The 22,943-nt window shown below is 37.5% G+C and overlaps 1 protein-coding gene across 2 annotated transcripts; it reads right to left on the bottom strand.

Moving 5' to 3' along the window:
- Window positions 1-19,112: 19,112 nt before the first annotated feature.
- On the bottom strand, window positions 19,113-21,565 carry LOC21411729 (UDP-xylose transporter 3). 2 transcript variants are annotated; one of them, XR_002902345.1, is made up of 4 exons: window positions 20,617-21,565; window positions 20,316-20,383; window positions 19,944-20,033; window positions 19,113-19,841 (listed from the first exon to the last, which is right to left on the bottom strand). XR_002902345.1 is itself a non-coding variant. In XM_024166653.1 (3 exons), exons 1-3 carry the CDS (start codon window positions 20,737-20,739, stop codon window positions 19,988-19,990), a joined length of 237 nt encoding a protein of 78 aa, XP_024022421.1. In that variant the 5' UTR covers window positions 20,740-21,565; the 3' UTR covers window positions 19,113-19,987. The 2 variants fall into 2 exon arrangements, 1 of the variants encoding a protein (XP_024022421.1); XM_024166653.1 differs by having other exon boundaries at window positions 19,113-20,033.
- Window positions 21,566-22,943: the final 1,378 nt, after the last annotated feature.

Genomic DNA, 22,943 nt, shown 5'->3' on the forward strand with positions numbered 1-22,943 from the left:
AAAAACCTTGAGAAATCCCTGAGAAAACACTTAGAAAACCCTAAGAAGACCCTGAGATAACCCTGAGAAAACCTTGAGATAACCTTGAGAAAACCCTGAGAAAACCCTGAAAAAACCCCGAGTAAACCTTGAGAAAAAGTTGAGACAACCGTGAGATAACCCTGAGAAAACCATGAGAAAACCATGAGCAAACCCTGAGAAAACTCTGAGAAAACCCTGCGATAAACCCTGAGAAAACCCAAAGAAAAACGCTGAGAAAACCCGGAGAAAACGCTGTGAAAAACCTGAGAAAACACTGAGAAAACACTGAAAAAATCATGAGAAAACCCTGAAAAAAAAAACCTGAGAAAATCCTGAGAAAACCCTGTGAAAACCAGGAGAAAAACAATGAGAAAACCCTGAGAAAACCCTAAGCAACCCTGAGAAAAAAAAAACCCAAAGGAAACCCTTAGAAAACCCTAAGAAAACACTGAGAAAACCCTGAGAAAAGCCTGAGAAAACACTGAGAAAACGCTGAGAAAACCCTGAGAAAATGTCGAGAAAACCCCGAGAAAGCCCTAAGTAAACCCCCAAAAAGCCCTGAAAAAACCCTGAGAAAAAACTAAGAAGACCCTCAGCAAACCCTAACAAAACCCTGACAAAACCCTGAGAAAACATCGAGAAAACCCAAAGAAAACCCTGTGAAAACCCGAGAAAACCTAGAGAAAACGCTGAGAAAACGTTGAGAAAACCCTGAGAAAACCCTGGGCAAACCCTGAGAAAACCCTGACAAAACCCCCGAGAAAATCCTGAGAAAACCCTGAAAAAACCCGGAGAAAAACGGTAAGAAATCCCTGAGAAATAGCTGAGAAAACACTTAGAAAACCCTGAGAAAACTCTAAGATAACCCTGATATAACCCTGAGAAAACCCAGAGAAAACCCTGAGAAAACCCAGAGAAAAACCCTAAGAAAACCCAGAGAAAACCCTGAGAAAACCCTGAGAAAACACAGAGAAAACCCTGAGAAATTCCTAAGAAAACGTCGAGAAAACCCCGAGAATACCCCCAAAAAACCTTGAGAAAACCCTAAGAAAAAACTAAGAAAACCCTGAGAAAACCCTAACAAAAGCCTGTCCAAGCCCTGACAAAACCCTGAGAAAACGTCGAGAAAACCCCAAGAAAACCCGAGAAAACCCTGAGAAAACGCTGACAAAACACTGAGAAAACCCTGAGAAAAGCCTGAGAAACCCTGAGCAAACCTTGAGAAAAGCCTGAGAAACCCTGAACAAACCTTGAGAAAACCCGGAGAAAACCGTGACAAAACCCTGAGAAAACCCCGAGAAAACCCAGAGAAAAACCTTGAGAAATCCCTGGGAAAACCCTGAGAAAAAGCTGAGAAAACCCTGAGAAAACCCTGAGAAAACCCTGAGTAAACCCTGAGTAAACCCAAAGAAAAACCCTGAGAAAACCCTGAGAAAACCCTGAGAAAACACTAGGAAAACGCAGAGAAAACCCTAAGAAAACGCTGAGAAAACCCCGAGAAAACCCTGAGAAACCCCCAAAAAACCCTGAGAAACCCTTGTCAAAACCCTAACAAAACCCTGACAAAACCCTGTGAGAACAATGAGAAAATATTGAGAAAACCCCGACAAAATCCTGAGAAAACCACGAGAAAACCCTGAGAAAACACTGAGAAAATGCCGGGAAAACCGTGAGAAAACCGTGAGAAAACCCTGAGAAAACCCTGAGCAAACCCTGAGAAAACTCCGAGAAAACCCTGAGAGAACCCAGAGAAAACCCTGAGAAACCCCTGAGAAAACCCTAAGAAAACCCTGAGAAAACCCCCAGAAATGTAACGCCCTCCGAAATTAAACTTGTTTAATTATGATAATTGTGGTTTATTAGTGTGTCTAAATTGATTTTCTTAATTAATCATGAACTTTTAAATTTATTTTTGGTAATTGCAGTTTTACCCCTCTTTACTTTTATTTGTCTTTCTTTATTATTTCTTTTCCTCATTTTATTTTCCTTTTCTTCTTTTCTTTTCTTTCTTTCTTTTCCTTTTCCCTCCTCTCCCATAACCTTCTCACTCACTCACACTCTCTCTTAGTCTCTCCCTTTCTCCCTCACCGAGCTCTCTCTCTCTCTCTCTCTCTCTCTCTCGCCCATCTCTTCCTCTCTCTTTCTTTCAAGTTTTCCCTCTCTCTCAAGAATGTTCTTGAACCGGATTTGAAGAAAAATGGAGGTTTCCAAGAGGTTTTCAACATCAAAGCTTGGATCGAGGTAAAACTCTTTGAAACTTACTTTAGATTTTCGGATTTAGCTTTGTGGAACTCGTTTTAGTCGAGTTTGGTGATTTTTGGTTTAAATTTTTGTTTTCAAATGGAATCCGAAAGGGATTTGGTGAAACCTTGATGAAAATTGGGGGTTTTTTATTCTTTGGACCCTATTTGTTGATTTAAAACTAGATCTATACATTTCCCTTGAGAATATGTCGAAATCGGACCCAAAATTACTGGTTTTGGCTTTGTTCCTCATGAATCGGCCATTGTTGGCCCTGGAATTTTTCCCCACCGGTTGACCGGTCCGGTCGACTGGTCACCCTTCCATAGGTCGACCGGTCACCTCTCCACCGGCTGACTGGTGGAGTTACACTCTTCTGCCACCGGTCGACCGGTTCCCACTGAAACTGACCCTAAATAGTCCTAACAACCCTGTTTTGACCCCGAAACTCGATGGGGGATTGACCTAACCTCATTTGAGAACTCAAAATGAGTGGATTAGCCACATGAATCCTTGTTTCCCATTCGATTCTCCGGAATGAATCTCTATCTACAAAGAATCATGATTTGAATTAAGAATTGTTTATGAATATTGATTTTGAACTATGGCACACTAATATGATACAATTGCATCTAATTAAACGAGAATGTTTGATGAGAAAGGTCAAACTCTAAATTGTTGCTTTTGATGGGAAAGTTAGTGGCACGATTGGAATTGGAGCCACAAAGGAAAGCGGAGGCTAGGAGAACGGAAAGCTAAACCAGGTTTGATATCCAAAAGGTAGGATATTCTTGTCCATATCCTTGTTAGCCTTACTTTAAATGGTTTTAGCCAATGAAAATGTTTTAGAACAAAACATGTTTAAAGAAAATGATTTTTAAGGAAATAACATGAGAATGCTATTAAGTTTTCCAATGATTTTGGAAATGAGATTTTAAAGAGTATCATTTCTTAAAATGAAATATTTAAGGAATGATACAACGCATGGTGGCCACAGAGATCGGGATGTGGGAATCGTATCCTTGGGGGCAGGTCCCGAAACCTGTACGGATCCACTTCTTGTTTAGTGGAATTATGGCTCTGCACTTTTCGTAGACAGACATTTTTACCGCTTCTTGTTTAGTGGTATGATGAGGTGCACACTTTCATTATACAAATATTTTCTACTGTGAGTATTTCCTTTTCTAAAAAGAGATGACCGGTTCCGGGTGTATATCTTCAGACCGTGAGTACCTCCATTTTAAATGCTTTATAAAATTATATCCTACTAGGCCTTTCGCTCACCTTTCTTGTTTTCAAATGTATTAAACCCCTCCAGGAGACGCGAGGAGTAGTGCGGAGTAGGTAGCTACTACCGGTGGCGTGGACTTGACCTCGAAAAGTGGAAGAGTTGTCTTCCCTTTTATCTTTTATTTCAAGGCATGTATAAAAGATTATGGATTGTAAACTTAAATATTACTAGACTGTGGTTGATGTCACATTTACTCTTGTTTATATTCATGTATGCTAAATACATGTGGGAATTCCTGACTTGATACCAGGGATGTGGTTTTAAACTGGTTTGGTTAGAAATTCCACCACCGTTCTTGAAATTAAATTTCTCTTGAATAAAAGGGGCTCGTTTGGAAATACCTGGATGTTTTGGATTTGAAAGAAATTGAAATATTTGTTAATCTCTCTCTCAAATAGGTTTAAGTTTCTAAACGAGCCTCCATGTCACTAACCCCGGTTTGGGGGCGTGGCAAGACTTGATATCAGAGCCCTTGGTTTAAAGCCTTAGGGTTTGGAATTGTGCATACATGAATGACATCAGGAAACCACTAAAACAGTCTAGCTTTCTTTTCAGATAAAAGAATGTCACCACGCCGTAGAAACCCTAACCCACCGGCGATGCCAAATGAGCAATTCATGGAAGCCATGTACGCCGCCTTCCAGGGGATGGCTACTAGAGCCCAAAATGAATGTCCCGCGGAGGACAGAAAATAGAACTACTTCTGTGAGTACAGGCGTAGTTCAATTCTTGCATTCACTAGCGCGGGTGGACCCCAGGAAGCTGAGTATTGGTTTGAATCGGTGTCTAAGTATCTCAGTACCATGGGAGTACCGGATGAGTATTGGGTGGAATTCGCAGCTTTTAAGTTTAAAGGTCCAGCAGGTGCATGGTGGAAGCATATCCGACGAATGCATAATGTAGAAGGGATGACTTGGGAACAATTCGAAGCGCTCTTTAATGAGCAGTTCTTTCCCCAAAGTTATCAAGATGAAAAGGCCATGGAATTCATGGGCCTACAGCAAGGGGATATGACAGTGAGGGAATACGAAGCTAGGTTCAATGAGCTATCCCGTTTTGCTCCTTCCTTGATTGAACCGGAGCGCATGAAGTGCTTAAAGTTCGAGAAAGGTCTTAAGGGTGTGATCCGGAAATCAGTGGTAGCTTTAAGGCATCGAGTCTACAGTGACCTGGTTCCAGCAGCCATATCTGTTGAACAAGAGCACATCGCCTTTCTCCAGGATCGAGAAGCTTCAGGAAGAACTTCAGGAGGACCTCAAAGGAATAACAGAAAAAGTCATGATCAAGGGCAAGGTAGTGGGGGAGTGCCTAGTGGTAGTAGTGGCTCTTCGGGAAGTGGGAAGAGTGAACCCTATAGCTTCAAGTGCCACCATTATGGGGAGCTAGGGCATACCAAGAGGAACTGTCCTATCAGGGGCCAACAGGTGAACCAACAGACCCAGTAATCACTGCAGAATCAAAGGGGTATTGCTCCTAGTCAAGACAGACTTTCACAGTTCACGCCTTTCTATTAGCCCCAGTTGCCTGCACAGATGCCAATTCCTCCTGCACCGATCTTCCGTCCGCCGAACTACTCTTATTTCTGGCCACAGGCTTCCATATCGGTACAGTCTACCCCACCGCAACAACAGTATAGGCCTGGGAACCAGAGACCTAACAACAATGAGAGAGGAAAAGGGAAAGCACCGGAGCAGATGCATACCATGGCCGGGGGAAGTTCTAGAGCTCATGCCAGAAACCCAGTCGTCGAGGGTATGGTACCTATCTCTCACTCTTTTGCACGAGTTTTGTTCGACACTGGTGCTACGCACTCTTTTGTTTCCACTACTTTTGTGAAAATTTTGGGTTTGCAACCCGATGACTTAGAGACTTCAATCTTTATAAGTTCTCCATTGGGACGTGTGGAGGTGACTAGTGTATGTAGGTCGTGTGTGATCACGATTGGAAGTGAGAAATTAAAGGCATATTTGATAATCCTTCCCATGAATCAGTTTGATGTGGTGCCTAGAATGGATTGGTTGTCAAGGTATAGGGCGATTGTTGATTGCCACCGTATGAGAGTTACCTTGACTACTGGTTCTGGCACGACAGTGAGGTATCAGGGAGGTGTTAACCCAGTTATAGAAGAACGACTACTGAGGCATAGTGTCGAAGGAAGGCAGAATTTAGCTTGTTTCTCATTCCTTTCGGCATTAGAGGGTGAATCTGGTATCGCCAGGGAGAATTTTGAGGTCCCCGTGGTCGATGAATATGCAGATGTATTCCCTGATGAGTTGCATGATTTACCGCCTGACCGGGAGATCGAGTTTTGCATTGACTTACTTCCGGAAACGGCTCCGATTTCTATTGCTCCGTAACGAATGGCGCCTGCGGAGATGAAAGAGCTAAGGAAACAGCTCAGAGAGTTGGCAGAAAGGGGATTCATTAGAAACAGCACTTCCCCGTGGGGTGCACCTGTCTTGTTTGTGAAAAAGCACGACGGATCCCTTCGGTTGTGCATAGACTACCGACAGTTGAATAGGGTTACCGTGAAGAACAAGTACCCATTGCCAAGGATCGATGAGTTGTTCGATCAACTGGGAGGATCACGATATTACTCAAAAATCGACTTGAGATTCGGGTATCATCAGTTGAAGATTAGGGAAGATGATATTCCAAAAAACAGCTTTCAGAACTCGCTATAGGCATTATGAGTTCTTAGTAATGCCTTTTGGATTGACGAATGCTCCTGCCGCTTTTATGGACTTGATGAATCGAATCTTCCGCCCGTATTTAGACCAGTTTGTGATAGTCTTCATTAATGACATTCTGGTTTATTCAAAGACTTGGGAAGAGCATGAGCAACATTTGAGGATCGTTCTCCAGACTCTTCAAGAACACCAGCTTTATGCAAAGAAGGAGAAATGTGATTTCTGGTTGACAGAAGTCAAGTTCCTTGGACATGTATATCTGGACAAGGAATTTCAATGGATCCTTCAAAGATTGAAATGGTGCTACAATGGGAACGACCGAAGAACGTAGCTGAAATTCGAAGCTTCCTAGGACTTGCGGGGTATTATCGACGATTTGTAAAGGATTTCTCGAGTATTGCTGCTCCAATGGCTCGGTTGACTAAAAAGGAAGTCAGGTTTGAATGGGATGCCGATTGTGAACATGCATTCCAAGAACTGAGGACTAGGCTAACCAGTGCACCGATTCTGACAATTCCTAATAGCGATGAGCCGTAAGAGGTGTATTCCGATGCATCAAGACGAGGACTTGGGTGTGTTCTGATGCAAAATGGACATGTTGTGGCCTATGCATCTCGTCAATTGAAGCCACATGAGCAGAACTACCCCACGCATGATCTAGAGTTAGCAGCAGTGATTTTTGCTCTCAAGATATGAAAAGGCTACCTCTATGGAGTAAAATTCCAGATCTTCTCCGATCATAAGAGTCTGAAGTATCTGTTCACTCAGAAGGACTTAAATCTGAGATAGAGAAGATGGATGGAATACATGGAGGATTATGACTTCACCTTACAGTATCATCCTGGAAAAGCCAACGTGGTAGCAGACGCTCTCAGCAGAAAGACTCCAGGAATTCCAGCATCTTTGGCATTGGAAGATTGGAAATGGAGTGCAATTGTAGGCAACTATGATCTTCAGTATTATGAGGATTCTAACCAAGCTATGGTGTACAACTTGGTTTCAACGCCAATTCTTATACAACAAGTCAAGCAGAACCAATGGCAGGATTCGCATCTTCAAGGAATTTGGACTCGAGTTCAGAATGGAGAAAAACTAGACGAATGGAATATTCAGGAAGATGGAACGCTCTACTTCAAGAATCGCCTTGCCGTTCCTCAAGTGGATGAGATAAAGAAGACGATCCTTCATGAGGCTCACAAATCGAGGTTCGTTATTCACCCTGGGAGTACCAAGATGTATCAAGACCTCAAAAGGCAGTATTGGTGGAGGGGTATGAAGAAAGATGTTTGCCAATACGTGCCAGAATGCGTGACTTATTTTCGAGTCAAAGTTGAACATCAGAAACCTGCTGGAGAACTACTGCCTCTTCCTGTTCCTGGATGGAAGTAGGAACACATTACGATGGATTTTCTGATGGGATTGCCGAGGACTGAACATCGACATGATGCCATATGGTTCGTTGTGGATAGGTTAACGAAGTCCGCGCACTTCATTCCCTTTCATACGACTTATTCTAGGAAAGTTCTAGCAGAGTTGTATCTGGAGCACGTTGTCAGACTTCACGGAGTTCCGTTGTCTATCACATCGGATCGTGACACTTGTTTCAACGCTAGATATTGGAGAAGTTTCTAAGAAGCCATGGGAATCGAACTGAATTTCAGCACCGCATTTCATCCTCAGACCGACGGACAATCTGAGAGAGTTATTCAGATTTTGGAGGACATGCTTCGTGCTTGCATTCTAGATTTTGGTGGAAACTGGAAGAAGTATCTTCATTTAGCTAAGTTCGCCTACAACAACAGCTATCAGAGTAGCATTGGGATGGCACCATTCGAGGCGTTGTACGGCAGACCTTGTAGATCGCCAGTTTGTTGGCTTGAGTCAGAAGATCGACTGACCCTTGGACCGGATGTTATCCAGAAGAATAATGAAAAGATAGCCGTGATCCGGGAACGACTGTTAACGGCTCAAAGTTGTCAAAAGAGTTATGCTGACAGGAGGCGTAGACCCTTAGAGTTCTTAGAGGGCGCTTTTGTCTTGTTAAGAGTCTCTCCGTGCAAAGGGGTTACTCGCTTTGGTGTGAAGGGGAAACTTGCGCCAAGGTACATTGGACCGTTTCAGATCACACAACGAATCAGTGTCGTTGCTTACCGCCTCGATCTTCCTCCAGAATTGTCTCACGTGCACAATGTGTTCCATGTTTCTATGCTTCGGAAGTGTCAACCCGATCCAGAAGCCATTGTGCAATGGTATGACGTGTCGATCCAGTATGACACGACTTATGAGGAAGCACTTGTACAGATTCTTGACCGGAAGATGAAAAGCCTACGTAAACATGAGATATTGTTAGTGAAGGTGTTGTGACAACACCATGGCGTTGAGGAAGCAATGTGAGAATTGGAAACGATGATGCAAGAACGATATCCGTATATGTTCATATCGTGAGGTAAATTTCAATTTCAGGGACGAAATTTATTAAGGGGGGTAGAATGTAACGCCCTCCAGAATTAAACTTGTTTAATTATGATAATTGTGGTTTATTAGTGTGCCTAAATTGATTTTCTTAATTAATCATGAACTTTTAAATTTATTTTTGGTAATTACAGTTTCAGCCCTCTTTACTTTTATTTGTCTTTCTTTATTATTTCTTTTCATCATTTTATTTTCCTTTTCTTCTTTTCTTTTCTTTCTTTCTTTTCCTTTTCCCTCCTCTCCCGTAACCCTCTCACTTACTCACACTCTCTCTTAGTCTCTCCCGCTCTCTCTCTCTCACCAAGCTTTCTCTCTCTCTCTCTCTCTCTCTCTCGCCCATCTCTTCCTCTCTCTCTCTCTCGCCCATCTCTTCCTCTCTTTTTCTTTCAAGTTTTCCCTCTCTCTCAAGAATGTTCTTGAACTGGATTTGAAGAAAAACGGAGGTTTCCAAGAGGTTTTCAACATCAAAGCTTGGATCGAGGTAAAACTCTTTGAAACTTACTTTAGATTTTCGGATTTAGCTTTGTGGAACTCGTTTTAGTCGAGTTTGGTGATTTTTGGTTTAAATTTTTATTTTCAAATGGAATCCGAAAGGGATTTGGTGAAACCTTGATGAAAATTGGGGGTTTTTTATTCTTTGGACCCCATTTGTTGATTTAAAACTGGATCTATACATTTCCCTTGAGAATATGTCGAAATCGGACCCCAAATTGCAGGTTTTGGCTTTGTTCCTCGCGAATTGGCCATTGTTGGCCCTAGAATTTTTCCCCACCGGTTGACCGGTCCGGTCGACCGGTCACCCTTCCATGTTAGCCTTACTTTAAATGGTTTTAGCCAATGAAAATGTTTTAGAACAAAACATGTTTAAAGAAAATGATTTTTAAGGAAATAGCATGAGAATGCTATTAAGTTTTCCAATGATTTTGGAAATGAGATTTTAAAGAGTATCATTTCTTAAAATGAAATATTTAAGGAATGATACAACGCATGGTGGCCACAGAGATCGGGATGTGGGAATCGCATCCTTGGGGGCAGGTCCCGAAACCCGTACGGATCCACTTCTTGTTTAGTGGAATTATGGCTCTGCACTTTTCGTAGACAGACATTATTACCGCTTATTGTTTAGTGGTATGATGAGCTGCACACTTTCATTATACATATATTTTCTACTGTGAGTATTTCCTTTTCTAAAAAGGGATGACCGGTTCTGGGTGTATATCTTCAGACCGTGAGTACCTCCATTTTAAATGCTTTATAAAATTATATCCTACTAGGCCTTTCGCTCACCTTTCTTGTTGTTAAATGTATTAAACCCCTCCAAGAGACACGAGGAGTAGTGCGGAGTAGGTAGCTACTACCGGTGGCGTGGACTTGACCTCGGAAAGTGATGAGTTGTCTTCCCTCTTATCTTTTATTTCAAGGCATGTATAAAAGATTATGGATTGTAAACTTAAATATTACTAGACTGTGGTTGTTGTCACATTTACTCTAGTTTATATTCATGTATGCTAAACACCTGTGGGAATTACTGACTTGATACCATTGATGTGGTTTTAAACTGGTTTGTAAACTTAAATATCACTATAAATACCTGGATGTTTTGGATTTGAAAGAAATTGAAATATTTGTTAATCTCTCTCTCAAACAGGTTTAAGTTTCTAAACGAGCCTCCACGTCACTAACCCCGGTTTGGGAGCGTGACAAGAAAACCCTGAGAAAACGCTGAGAAAACCCCGAGCAAACCCTGAGAAAATCCAGAGAAAACCCTAAGGAAAATTTGAGAAAACCCCGTGAAAACCCAGAGAAAACCCTGAGAAAACCCTGAGAAAACTTTGAGAAAACTCCGAAAAAAACCTAAGAAAATCCTGAGAAATCCATGCGAAAAGAAAGCCATGCGAAAACCAAGCGAAAAATCTTGAGAAAACCCTGAGAACACCCTGAGAAAATGCTGAGAAAACCCTTACAAAACCTTGAGAAAACCCTGAGTAACCCTGAGAAAACCCTAAGAAAACCCGGAGAAAACCCGGAGAAATCCCAGAGAAAAACCCTGAGAAAAAAGAAAACCCTAAGAAAACCCTGAGAAAACCCTGAGAAAACACAGAGAAAACCCTGAGAAAACATTGAGAAAACGCTGAGAAATCTTAAGAAAACGTCAAGAAAACCCCAAGAAAACCCTGAGAAAACCCCCAAAAAACCCCGAAAAAAACCCTGACAAATCCCTGGGAAAAAACATAGAAGTCCCTGAGAAAACCATAACAAAACCATGAAAAAACCCTGACAAAACCCTAAGAAAATGTCGAGAAAACACCAAGAAAATCCTGAGAAAACCTGAGAAAACCCTAAGAATATGCTGAAAAAACGCTGAGAAAACGCTGAGAAAACACTGAGAAAACCCTGAGCAAACCCTAAGAAAACCCTGACAAAAGCCCGAGAAAACCCTGAGAAAATCCAGAGAAAACCCCGAGAAAATCGGGAGAAAAACCATGAGAAATCCCTGAGAAAACCCTGCGAAAAAGCTGAGAAAACACTTAGAAAACCCTGAGAAAACCCTGAGATAACCCAAAGAAAACCACGAGAAAACCCTGAGAAAACCCTGAGTAAACCCTGAGAAAACCCTGAGAAAAAGCAGAGAAATCCCAGAGAAAACCCTGAAAAAACGTCGAGAAAACCCCGAGAAAACCCTAAGAAAACCCCCAAAAAACCCTGAAAAAACCCTGAGAAACCCCTGTGAAAACCCTAACAAAACCCTGATAAAACCCTGAAAAAACAATGAGAAAACGTCGAGAAAACCCCGAGAAAACGCTGAGAAAACCCGGAGAAAACACTGAGAAAAAGCTGAGACAACCCAGAGAAAACACTGAGAAAACCCTGAGCGAACCCTGAGAAAACTCTGAGAGAACCCTGAGAGAACCCCGAGAAAACCCTGAGAAAACCCCCAGAAAACCCTATGCAAATGCTAAGAAAACCCCGAGCAAACCCTGAGAAAATCATGAGGAAAAATTGAGAAAACCCCGTGAGAACACAGAGAAAACCCTGAGAAAACCTCGAGAAAAACCTGAGAAAATCCTGAGAAAACCATGCGAAAATCAGGAGAAAAACCTTGAGAACCCCTGAAAAAACCCTGAGAAAATGCTGAGAAAACCCATAGAAAACCCTGAGAAAACCCTGAGTAACCTTGAGAAAATCCCGAGAAAACCCTGAGAAAACCCTGAGAAAAACCCTAAGAAAATGAGAAAAAAGAAATCCTAGAGAAAACCCAGAGAAAACCCTGAGAAAACCCTGAGAAACCCCTGAGAAAACGTCGAGAAAACTCCGAGAAAACCCTGAGAAAACACCCAACAAACCCTGAAAAACCCCTGAGAAAAAACTAAGAAAACGCTGAGAAAAAACTGAGAAGACACTGAGAAAAGCCTAACAAAACCCTAGCGAAACCTTGACAAAACCCTGAGAAAACGTTGAGAAAACCCCAAGAAAACCCTGTGAAAACCCAAGAAAACCCTGAGAAAACGCTAAGAAAACACTGAGAAACCCGGAGAAAATCCTGAGCAAACCCTGAGAAAACCTTAAGAAAACCCCGAGAAAACCCTGAGAAAACCATGAGAAAACCCCGAGAAAACCCTGAGAAAATCCTGAGATAACCCTGAGAAAACCTTGAGAAAACCCTGAGATAACCCTGAGAAAACCCTGAGTAAACCCTAAGAAAACCCTGAGAAAAACCCAGAGAAAACCCGGAGAAAACCCTGAGAAAACCCTGAGAAAACACTGAGAAAACGCAGAGAAAACCCTGAGAAAACCATAAGAAAACGTCGAGAAAACCCCGAGAAAACCCTCAAAAAACCCTGAGAAAACCCTGAGAAAAAACTGAGAAGACCCTGAGAAAATCCTAACAAAACCCTGACAAACCCAGAAAAAACCCTGAGAAAATGTCGAGAAAACCCCAAGAAAACCCTGTGAAAATTGAGAAAATCCTGAGAAAACGCTAACAAAACGCTGATAAAAAAACCCTGATAAAACTCTGAGAAAACCCTGAGAAAACCATGAGAAAAAACTGAGAAAACCCTGAGAAAACTCTGAGAAAACCCTGAGAAAACCCCGAGAAAATCTTGAGAAAACCCTGAGAAAACCCCGAGAAAACCTTGAGAAAACCCCTAGAAAACCCTAAGAGAACGCTGAGAAAACCCCGAGCAAACCCTGAGAAAACCCTGAGGAAAAATTGAGAAAACCCCGTGAAACCCCAGAGAAAACCCAGAGAAAACCCTGAGAAAACTTTAAGAAAACCCCGAGAAAACCCTGAGAAAATCCTGAGAAAACCATGCGAAAACCAGGAGAAAAACCGTGAGAAAGCCCTGAGAAAATGCTGACAAAACCCTTAGAAAACCCTGAGAAAACCTTGAGTAACCTTGAGAAAACCCTGAGAAAACCCTGAGAAAATCCTGAGAAAACACTGAGAAAACCCTGAGAAAACACTGAGAAAACACTGAGAAAACCCTGAGAAAACTCTGAGAAAACGTCGAGAAAAGCCCGAGAAAACCCTGAGAAAACCCCTAAAAATCCCTGAAAAAACCCTGAGAAAAAACTGAGAAAACCCTGGGAAAAAACTGAGAAAAGCCTGAGAAAAGCCTAACAAAACCCTGGCAAAACCCTGACAAAACCCTGAGAAAACGTCGAGAAAACCCCAAGAAAACCCTGTGAAAACCCGAGAAAACCCTGAGAAAACGCTGAGAAAACGCTGAGAAAACCTTGAGAAAACCCCGAGAAAACCCTGAGAAAACCCCGAGAAAACCCTGAGAAAACCCTGAGATAACCCTGAGAAAACCCTAAGTAAACCCTGAGAAAACCCAGAGAAAAACCCTAAGAAAACCCGGAGAAAACCCGCCATCATATAACAGTGAACCATATTGACAGAGTCCGTCCAGCATTGATACGCTATGAAAACCTCATTAGGAGCATCAACAGGTGGCTCTGGAGGACAAGGTGTATTTAGTATGAAATTCAGTTTTTCAAAAGTTAGGACGATCTTTAGGTTCCTTTTCCAATCGGTAAAATTCTCACCAGTTAAAGTGTGTTTATTAAGTATCGATGATAATGCGCTAGAAGACATTTTGATCTACAATAAACATTCATATATCTAGTATAAGCAAACTTGCATAAATATTTAGTAATCAAACATATATACATGTTATAATGCAACCAATATGTTTGTGTGTCAAAACCTTAAAAAAATCACAACCTCACAATGATAATTCCCAACTCAAAATTTTGTAAGTCTCCTAGGGGAGATCATGCAAAATTTAATTGGGAACACGGATCCCCTCCGATCAATATATACCATCCGGATCAATCTCTGTCCAGTATATATTGATAATCGTTTTCTTTGGCCATTAATTTAATTAGTAGAGCTTCTAAGAGAGATTAATAATTAAATTAATCTTGAGTGTATAACCATCGTTTCAACTATTTGATCCATATTTTATAATTGTCACCTAGGGGTGTACAACCATAAAATATGCTCAAATAAATTATCCTCTCGGAGATCCACACCGGTACATAATGAATCTCTTCCTAGGGGTCGGTATCACCATGTATTATCTGCGGACCAATGATGGAGGCCATGGGTCTATTCTTCAAAAACCCTCACCCACTCAATCTTTTGGAAAAACAAGGTTTTATGTTAAAAATATGTATGAACAATTTTAATGAGTGGCACTCCCTATTCTACATGACATGTTATCACATTTATAGCAAATCATATTATATGCAATCATACAAAGCAATTAAGCTAGGCAACAAGCATAATAATAATAACCGTAATATTATGGTTTCAACCTAGAGAAAAGAAAAAATAAAGATTACTAAGAATAATCGAAATATATATCGATCCTTCATCTTGAATCTTCCCGGTTGTCCTTGAATTCTTCATCACGATCAAATTCTGGTTATCATAAAATTATTTTTCATGTTTTTTTGAAAAAATCTCAAAAAACTATAAAATCGTGCATGCCACGTTAGGTCCGGTCGACCGATGACAGAGGAGTTATTCTCAACCGGCCGGCCGCCTTTCACTAACTGGCTGACCATAGTGGTCGACCGGCGTCTGTGTAACAGTAACCCAGATTTTCAAATTTTCCAGTTTTTTGACAATTTCAAAAAATTGTCACCAAAATCTGAAAAAACAGAAATCAAAGGAGTTTTTCAATTTATTCAAAAACATAAAACAATTTTATAAACTAAGAAAAATTAGATACATTTACATCCTTCATCTTCAAGATCGATCTTCAAGATCCATCTTCAAGATCCATGATAAATCTCCTCCATTAATTTTACATGAAAATTCCTATACCGTTTTCTGGTTTACAAAATTTCTACTAAAGAAAATAAAATAAACTCTAACAGCGATAATAGGCTGTATATCTAATTATATTGTAAAGAACAAATTCCTATACAACCATTCTAAACTCTAAGGAACCATAACTGGTAAAAATTAAATAATCAAAAATCATTGATAATTTATAAATAATAATCGTCGTACGGGTGGGCACACGTCGTTCAATCCCCTTTTGGTATTCTTGAACTCTTTCCAACCACAAGAGAGCCAAAGGAAAAATCGTTCTTGAGAATTAAATAATTTTTCCTCTCAGGAATCTTTTGTCAATAGCCTCCAAAAAGTCTCTCAAGTGATCTATCTCATAATGTGACTTACTGGGCTATTTATAGTATTTAGGAAGTCATACTTCCGTAGTAATTAGGTTTCCCAAAGCTTTTATCGCATCCAGAGTCAGTTTCACCACGTCAGCACGCGCTACACCTTACAACCGGTCGACCGGTAACAGAGACGTTATAACTCACCAGTCGACCTGTTCTTCACAAATCGGTTGACCTGACCGGTCAACCAGTCTTCACTAACCAGTCGACTTATCCGGTCGACCTATCTGCACTGACAATAGTTATTTTCCTAGTTCTTCAACACGGAAAACTTACACAGAGCCTCAGTTTTGATTCAAGCAACCCAATAGAGAAAATGTCTGATCAAAATAGTCATATAATAGTCTTCCCATATTAAACAACTCTTAAAATAATAATTCAACCAATTTATCTAGAATTAATCTAACAATTAATTCACCCGATAAATCACTCATGAATTAATTAACCAATCTCCTATTAACTTTGAACCCTTTTTTTACGGAAATAACACAAGTTACCAATATGTAGGAAATACACCGTATAGTTACAGGAAATTATGTGAGCTAGCAAAGGAACCCAATGGACATATATAAATCAAGCTCTTATAATCACAACGCTACTTGTAAATCAACAGGTCCGTCTCATTATTATAAAACTCTAGCGCTACTCCACTAAAAGCCTAGAGCTGCACTCTCGATTTATATAACGTATTTACAAAGCTATGAGTAGCTCTCGTCCATGACTCAATATATTAGTGTATCACCCACATAGGATATCCATAATCGACTTGAGGTCAAGTTCTGTTTTACCTTCCCGATTACATTTATCTTATGTTCCATTATCACACCATCAGAAAATAACTATTCGTACCATTACAAACAGTAAACCATTAGATAACACAGAGTAGTCTAATGGCCGAGTGCTCGTATTTTTCAATCCACTGATAATGCATAAGAGGATATCATTGACTCTTTATAGGAGCTATGGATTCCATTATTTATGAATAATGAATCTACGCATACACGAGTCATACTTCTAATGTACCGGTAAGCGTACCTTTTTATAATGTCAGGATGTCTCCCTTTAGTACATCAAATGATACAAGTCAAGCATACGGTTTCATTATCTATCTCAGGATTAAGATGACAACATATAATTCATCAAAAGTGAATTGTTTTACTCAAACAGAATTATTAATTAAAATAATTCAATTTTAATCCGATCCAATATAGATTTCACCATTAAAAACTATATCAATGTCTCTACCCATGGAGTCTCACCTCTGATGACCAAGACAAGCCGTCTCCGTTAGGAAGTAGACAACATAACAATCTTAACATGAATAAAGCGCCCAACTTTATTCTCTCGATTGTTGATCATATGATTTAGACTATCATCTTTAGATTCCTGTCTTCCGCATGTTCTTCACATTACATGCATGACCTAAAGATTTAGAATTACAGTCTCAAATTTTTAGTTTGCTTATCATTCATTTAACTAACATGAACAAAAAGAGGACAATACATATATATATGAAATAAATAAATTTTTATTCATAATCAAAATGTCTTAAAAAACATCGTTACATTTATTTCTAAGGGCATAAACGCTAACAATAAAGCCATATAAGATGGATGAAGTTTATTAATTCTTTGTAATTCTCCAATTTGACCATATATAATAATATCTCCAACAATTAAAGCTCTTATATCTGTTGAAGTTGGAAGATCATATTGTGTAGCATCTTCTTCCCATCTGCCTATTAATCTTAATTTCATTGAATGTGTTTTATCATCATTGTAAAAAATTTTAACAGTTCTGAATAATTTAACCAACACATTTATTTTATCTAACATTGCTATTAATTTCATAGGAATAACTGTGTTCAAATCAGTTGAAATATTAGTTGATGTAACAACTAACAATATATTATGTATTTCGTTTTCTGTGTTATAAATATATAATTGTGTAAATGTTGGAGGATTATTATCAACTGTAAGTAAAGATCTCATTAAATGATGTATCTGACCACTAATTTTAAATATATAAGGACCCAATGTTTCATTAATATTTGATTCAATATTTACTCGAATGATGTAAAAGAAAACATGGAATTATACATTCTAATATTTTTCCTAAAATGTGTACTTAAACTTCCACCATAATAATTTAATAATTCATCTAAAATTAATGGTGTTTTTCTTTTAAATGGTAATTTAATTTTTCCATTTCGAACATAAGGAATATTTATATGGATATTTTTGTGTGCGTTCATTATTCCAAAATAATGCTCTACAATATTCACTATTTACAATCTCCAACATCAACATACTCATTAAATTCACCTATTTTCCAAATTGCACGAATAATATAAAATTAGTTAATAACTTTTATGTTAAAAGTTAAAAAAAATTAAGGTTTAGAATTTACTTTGTTGAACCGATGTTGTATTTGAATGTTGAAATGTGGACTCTAAGCAGATGGGACCACTATCAGAAGCAGCAGAGAGTTGTAAATGTTTAATCTAAATGGGCATTACATTTTTTGTTGCTGACTGTTGTTGTTCGATCTTTGACGTTTTCCTATTCTTAACACGTTCCGAACTTTTTTGATGATCAAAAATTTGATCAGATTTTCTTTTCATTTTTACTATCTGTAAAAAGTACAAAAAATAATAGTGACGGAGCAAACATTATATTAGTTACAGATAAATATTCTAAGATTTAAGAAACATGTTTAATAATTTTAAACGTAATAATTTATTTTATATATTAACTAGCTGAGAATCCATTGCCGCGAAAAATACTGTTATATTATAAAAAAAGTTAAAACTTTTTATAGTATAAGATTTGTTTATTTATACATATATACATATAGATATATTTATATAATATGCTACTTAAAATTTCTTACAATGTATTATAGTTTTTGTTTGTCTTTTTTATTTTGCTCTTCTTAACTGCAAAATACAAATTAAAAAAAATTAATAGTAATAATTAAAAAAGTTAAAAATCTTTAATTATATGTAGTGTAAATAAAAAAGAAAACACACAACATAGATAAATAAGTTTTAGGGATCAATTACTGAAAATTATTCTCATAAAACTTTTCCCATGATATTTCTTATCATTTAAGAAATGCAAACATATTTTTTGTATCTTTTGAAAATGCAAATACAGTATTGTAGCATAATGAAGTTGGATATTGTCTCATCTCTACAGGCATCATTGTTCATTGAGGAGGTATATAACAGGTTACAAATAGGAATTAAAACAAAGGTCAACAACCATGAACTAACAAAAATATCAGTTTTTTGGCTATGGGCTTAGCAAAAGAGACATTTAGATAAGATCAGTTTTTTAGCTATGGACTTAGCAAAAGAAACATTTGGATATGATCCTCATACGATCTCCTCATTTCAAAATTGATTATAATCATCATCGCCACATAAAAAAAACTAAATAAAACTAAAATATGTAAAATAAAGATATGTATATATATATATATCACTAAGAAACAAAAATACAAAAAGTTAATATCTCAGCAGTATTTATTAATGAAGCACAAAAGAAAATATACATAGATCACTAACATTTGTTAACAAAAGAGAATTTTCGTAAGCAGTATATATAAATAGCATCTATTAATGACATAACAAAACCATATACGAACAAAAATAATAAAACACAAACAACAGACATTAATATCACCACAACAAACCAATACATTCCATATCAGCAACAAACATTAAAAAGCTATAGGCAGAAGTTAAAAAAAAAAGATAAGAAAATACATTTGGTTTTTGCAATAATATGTTCACAACCTTTCTGCATATTCACATAACCCAAGTTTATAGTTTCACTGAAGAGATCTGCCCAGAAGTACCTACTTCTAAAGATGAAGTATCACCGGCCGCATAATCAATTTTCGAGCTAGAAATTAGACCAGACTAAGAACATTTACAGAGGGAATCATTTCTACAAAAATGCAAAAAGAATAGGGAGACAAAAGGAAAGCATTAAAAATCCCAGAGCTTCTTATAGTAGGAAATGTAGGGGGAGAAAAAATGAATCCTTACTGGCTCAAGACATTTTGCAGAATTGGTGAGACACATCTTGTTATCATGGGGTTTGGCATTTATAACATAAATCCTTACTGGAAACAGAATAAAATACGACAAACTCCCTCCAAACCATCAAACATTCTTGCTGCTTTGGTGCTTAAAAGGAGTTGAAAATCTCAAGAAGTTTTTGTTTTTTTGTTGCTAAACAAACTCAGCCTAATCTGAAAGACAGCATAATGAGATGCAAAAGAGCTCGGAAAGGCACTGTGAGGTCTGTGAGCTTCATAATAAGGACAAACAAATTCATGAATGCATAGCTACCAGTCATTTTCCAACACAACCATCCAAAACTATCAACACGACTTTGTGTGAGCCCAGATTTCTGTTTTCAAATTAAGATCCAACGCACTTACCAAAAATAAAATAAAAAGTTAAAAAAATCGATTGATTATTAATATTAATCGATAAAATGAAAGAAACTCACCTAGCATGAATGATCTTAACACTTGTTTTCATATTAGGCTGCGACTAGTGGTATACAATTGAACCCGCAATTCCGCTAAGCAAAAGAGTCCTTTTTGCAACATCAAAAGGGAAAAAAAATAAGAAAAAAAAAATCAGAAGATTATCACCAATTTCGTTCAAAAAGAAAGGCAAAAAGCGAAATCAAGAATTTTCAGATCAAAAACCCAAAAACCTAATAAGAACAACTCGATCAAAACAAAAAAAAAAGTGTTTTTTTTTTATGCAAATCACAAATATGTTGACATCTTGAAACAGATAAGAAACAAAAAAACAAAGGTGGAGAAACACAGCAAACGTATCTCACCAGGAGTTGAAGTGTAATATCACTCACCTGAACTGCTTTCTAAAGAATAATGTCTCCAAAAGAATGGTATATGGAATGATTGCTAGCTTTGTCATCTGAAACGCCAAAGACAGAGATATGCATTAGCATGAAATAAAGGTCGTTTTCGAGAAATGCATAAAGATGTGTACTCATAACAATGGTCAGTTACGGCTACAGTTCAGCATAATGTCATGGACAGTAAAACCAAATTAGTAACCAGTCAATACCTGGATAAAAAGAACAAAAAATAGAGACCCAGGATATGAGTTGCAAAATGATGAGAAATGAATAAATAAAACAAAATTACCTGATAGAAACCAACAGAATTAAAACCTAAGCCAAGATTCAGAAGTCCGATGGATATTCCATTTAGTATACCAAATCCCAAGACAGCTTTTGCATCAAAAGGCTTGTGTTCAAACAATTTCATCCATAATGCAACGTGAAGAGAGCAAAATGTGACCAAAAGATGCCAGCTTGTCAAAGTCGTGGTTGTTCATTCGATATTCTGAGTTAGTGCGCTAATTAAAGTCGAAGAAAGTAAATCGTATATGGCGATGAGCAAGTGACTAAAATAAAATGTCAGTAACAATGTAATATTCACTCAAAGAGACCATAACCGTGAAAAATACACATCAAAACTATCTATATCTTGCCTGATCAAATGAGCGATGTTATGAGGGAATTTACACTCATATACAAACAGTAAAAATAATATGTTGTGTCCAAAGATTTTAGAAAAGGAATAAATCACAGAAATGGAAATTTTAATTTCCCCAAGATGAATTCTTAAACCAACACATTTAAAACGTTACAAACGGTATATCGTTAAAGATGTAAGGGCATAATAACGTCCATCTCATAGGACTTGAAAATCGGTAGGTGATTTTCCTAAGCGTTGAGAAGAAATTGAATCATTTTAAAATTCTCTTAAGAGAAATATAGTTATCAAGCCCATTCATTATAGTTGACTTTAAATTTGTTCTATCACCAACCCCAATCCAACATGTTTTACATGTTCCATACTTCTTTAGCCAAACAATAACCAAGAAAGATCAACATCTATGTGAAGCACGTCACGCTTAGCATATCGTTCATATGTCAAAAATGTAACTTTTCAAGTGCAGTTGACAGAAATTCACATTCCATACAGATTCAAAAATCCATTTGTAATAACTTTGCAATTAGCACATTACCAATCCTGCATAGCAATAATATTGAACACAAAAACGTCTAATATTGAACACATTTTTTATGAGATTTTTCGGGAATAAAATATATCAAAAAACAAAAGAAATTTTTTTGAGAATGAAAAATATCAAAAATTTGTGTGGTTTGGGTTTTTTGAGAGGGAGTGGAGGTTGGAACGACGAAGAAAAAACAACAACCAAAGTGAAGTTTGTTTAAAAAGAATAACAACTCACTGTTGATTCCGATCTTAGATGAAGAAGATGAAGGAAGAAATATGTTGATTGCTATGCTGAATTTCTTGGGAAGAAGATGAGGCAGGGTTTCTGCCCAAATGTAATGAAGGAGGCGAGACAATGAAGGCATCTCTCCCGAATCTAACGAAGAAACGACGAGATGAAGAAGAAGAAGAAGAAGAAGAAGAAGAAGAAGAAGAAGAATCCGATGAAGAGATGAAGAGAAAAAGAAGAAGAAAAAAGATCAAAAAAGAAAGATTGAAGGCGAGAGTGAAAGGGCCGGTTGAGTGAGACTCAGAGAGGCGGCGGGATTAGAGTGATCGAAGAAGCTAGAAGGCCTAGGGATTTATGCGGACCAAAATGACCAAAAAGCCCCCTGCCAAGTGAAGGGGGAGAAAGGGCAAAATGGGCAATACACTGTACTATGTACAGTAAAAGACCAAGCAGCCCCTGCACGGAAGGAAGAAAGATGAGGGAAAGAAGGGCAAAAACGTCATTTCACAGTAAACCCCAACTCTTCTTTAGTATATTTATAAAATGTATTTTTTTGTTCTGGTACTGATAAATGTAACATATTTTTTTACTATATTAATATTCTCTTTTTATTACTAGAATTTGTTATTTTTAAATTATATTAAATTTGTTCAGTTTTATATTTATATATTTTTTTACATAATGTCTACATGAATATTTAGATAAAGTAATATATTATTAAAGAATTTTATGACGAAACCTATATTGTATTCATATAAAATTTAGTAATTTATCCTAAGTTATGAAATTACTTTTTATCTAAGTATTATTTTTTGAATTGTTACATTTACATAGTTTGTAAAAAAATGTTGGCATAAAAAATATACTACATTATCATCATAGAAATATCATATTTCAATTTAAATGTAAAAAAAGAGAATATTAAATGGAGAAAGAGCAACTATTGAAAATATTAACAAAATAGACATTATTAAAAAAAAAACACATGATATGAAAGAACAACAGAAAAAAACCTAAAATTTTTTTTTACTTTAATACTAAATTCTCAAAAGTTTATATGTAAAATAAACAAAAGTCAATAACTGTATTGAAGGTAATAATTTTATTGAAAATAATTAAATTTTGTTTTTAAAGTTTATTCTTTATTATTATATTTAGTTTTATATCTTTTATTTTTAAGTAAATCAAATTATATTAAGTTATGAAATCAACCTAT

This window comes from Morus notabilis, unplaced genomic scaffold (genome assembly GCF_000414095.1).
Source record: "Morus notabilis unplaced genomic scaffold, ASM41409v2 Scaffold35, whole genome shotgun sequence".
Lineage (NCBI taxonomy): Eukaryota > Viridiplantae > Streptophyta > Magnoliopsida > Rosales > Moraceae > Morus > Morus notabilis.

Coding starts and splice junctions, on each gene's coding strand:
- LOC21411729 (XM_024166653.1), bottom strand. CDS start 20,739: ATGAAATTGTTTGAACACAAGCCTTTTGATGCAAAAGCTGTCTTGGGA. Junction 20,384..20,616: donor ATTCTGTTGGTTTCTATCAG/GTAATTTTGTTT, acceptor TTGGCGTTTCAG/ATGACAAAGCTAGCAATCAT. Junction 20,034..20,315: donor TTCTTTAGAAAGCAGTTCAG/GTGAGTGATATT, acceptor TGTTGCAAAAAG/GACTCTTTTGCTTAGCGGAA.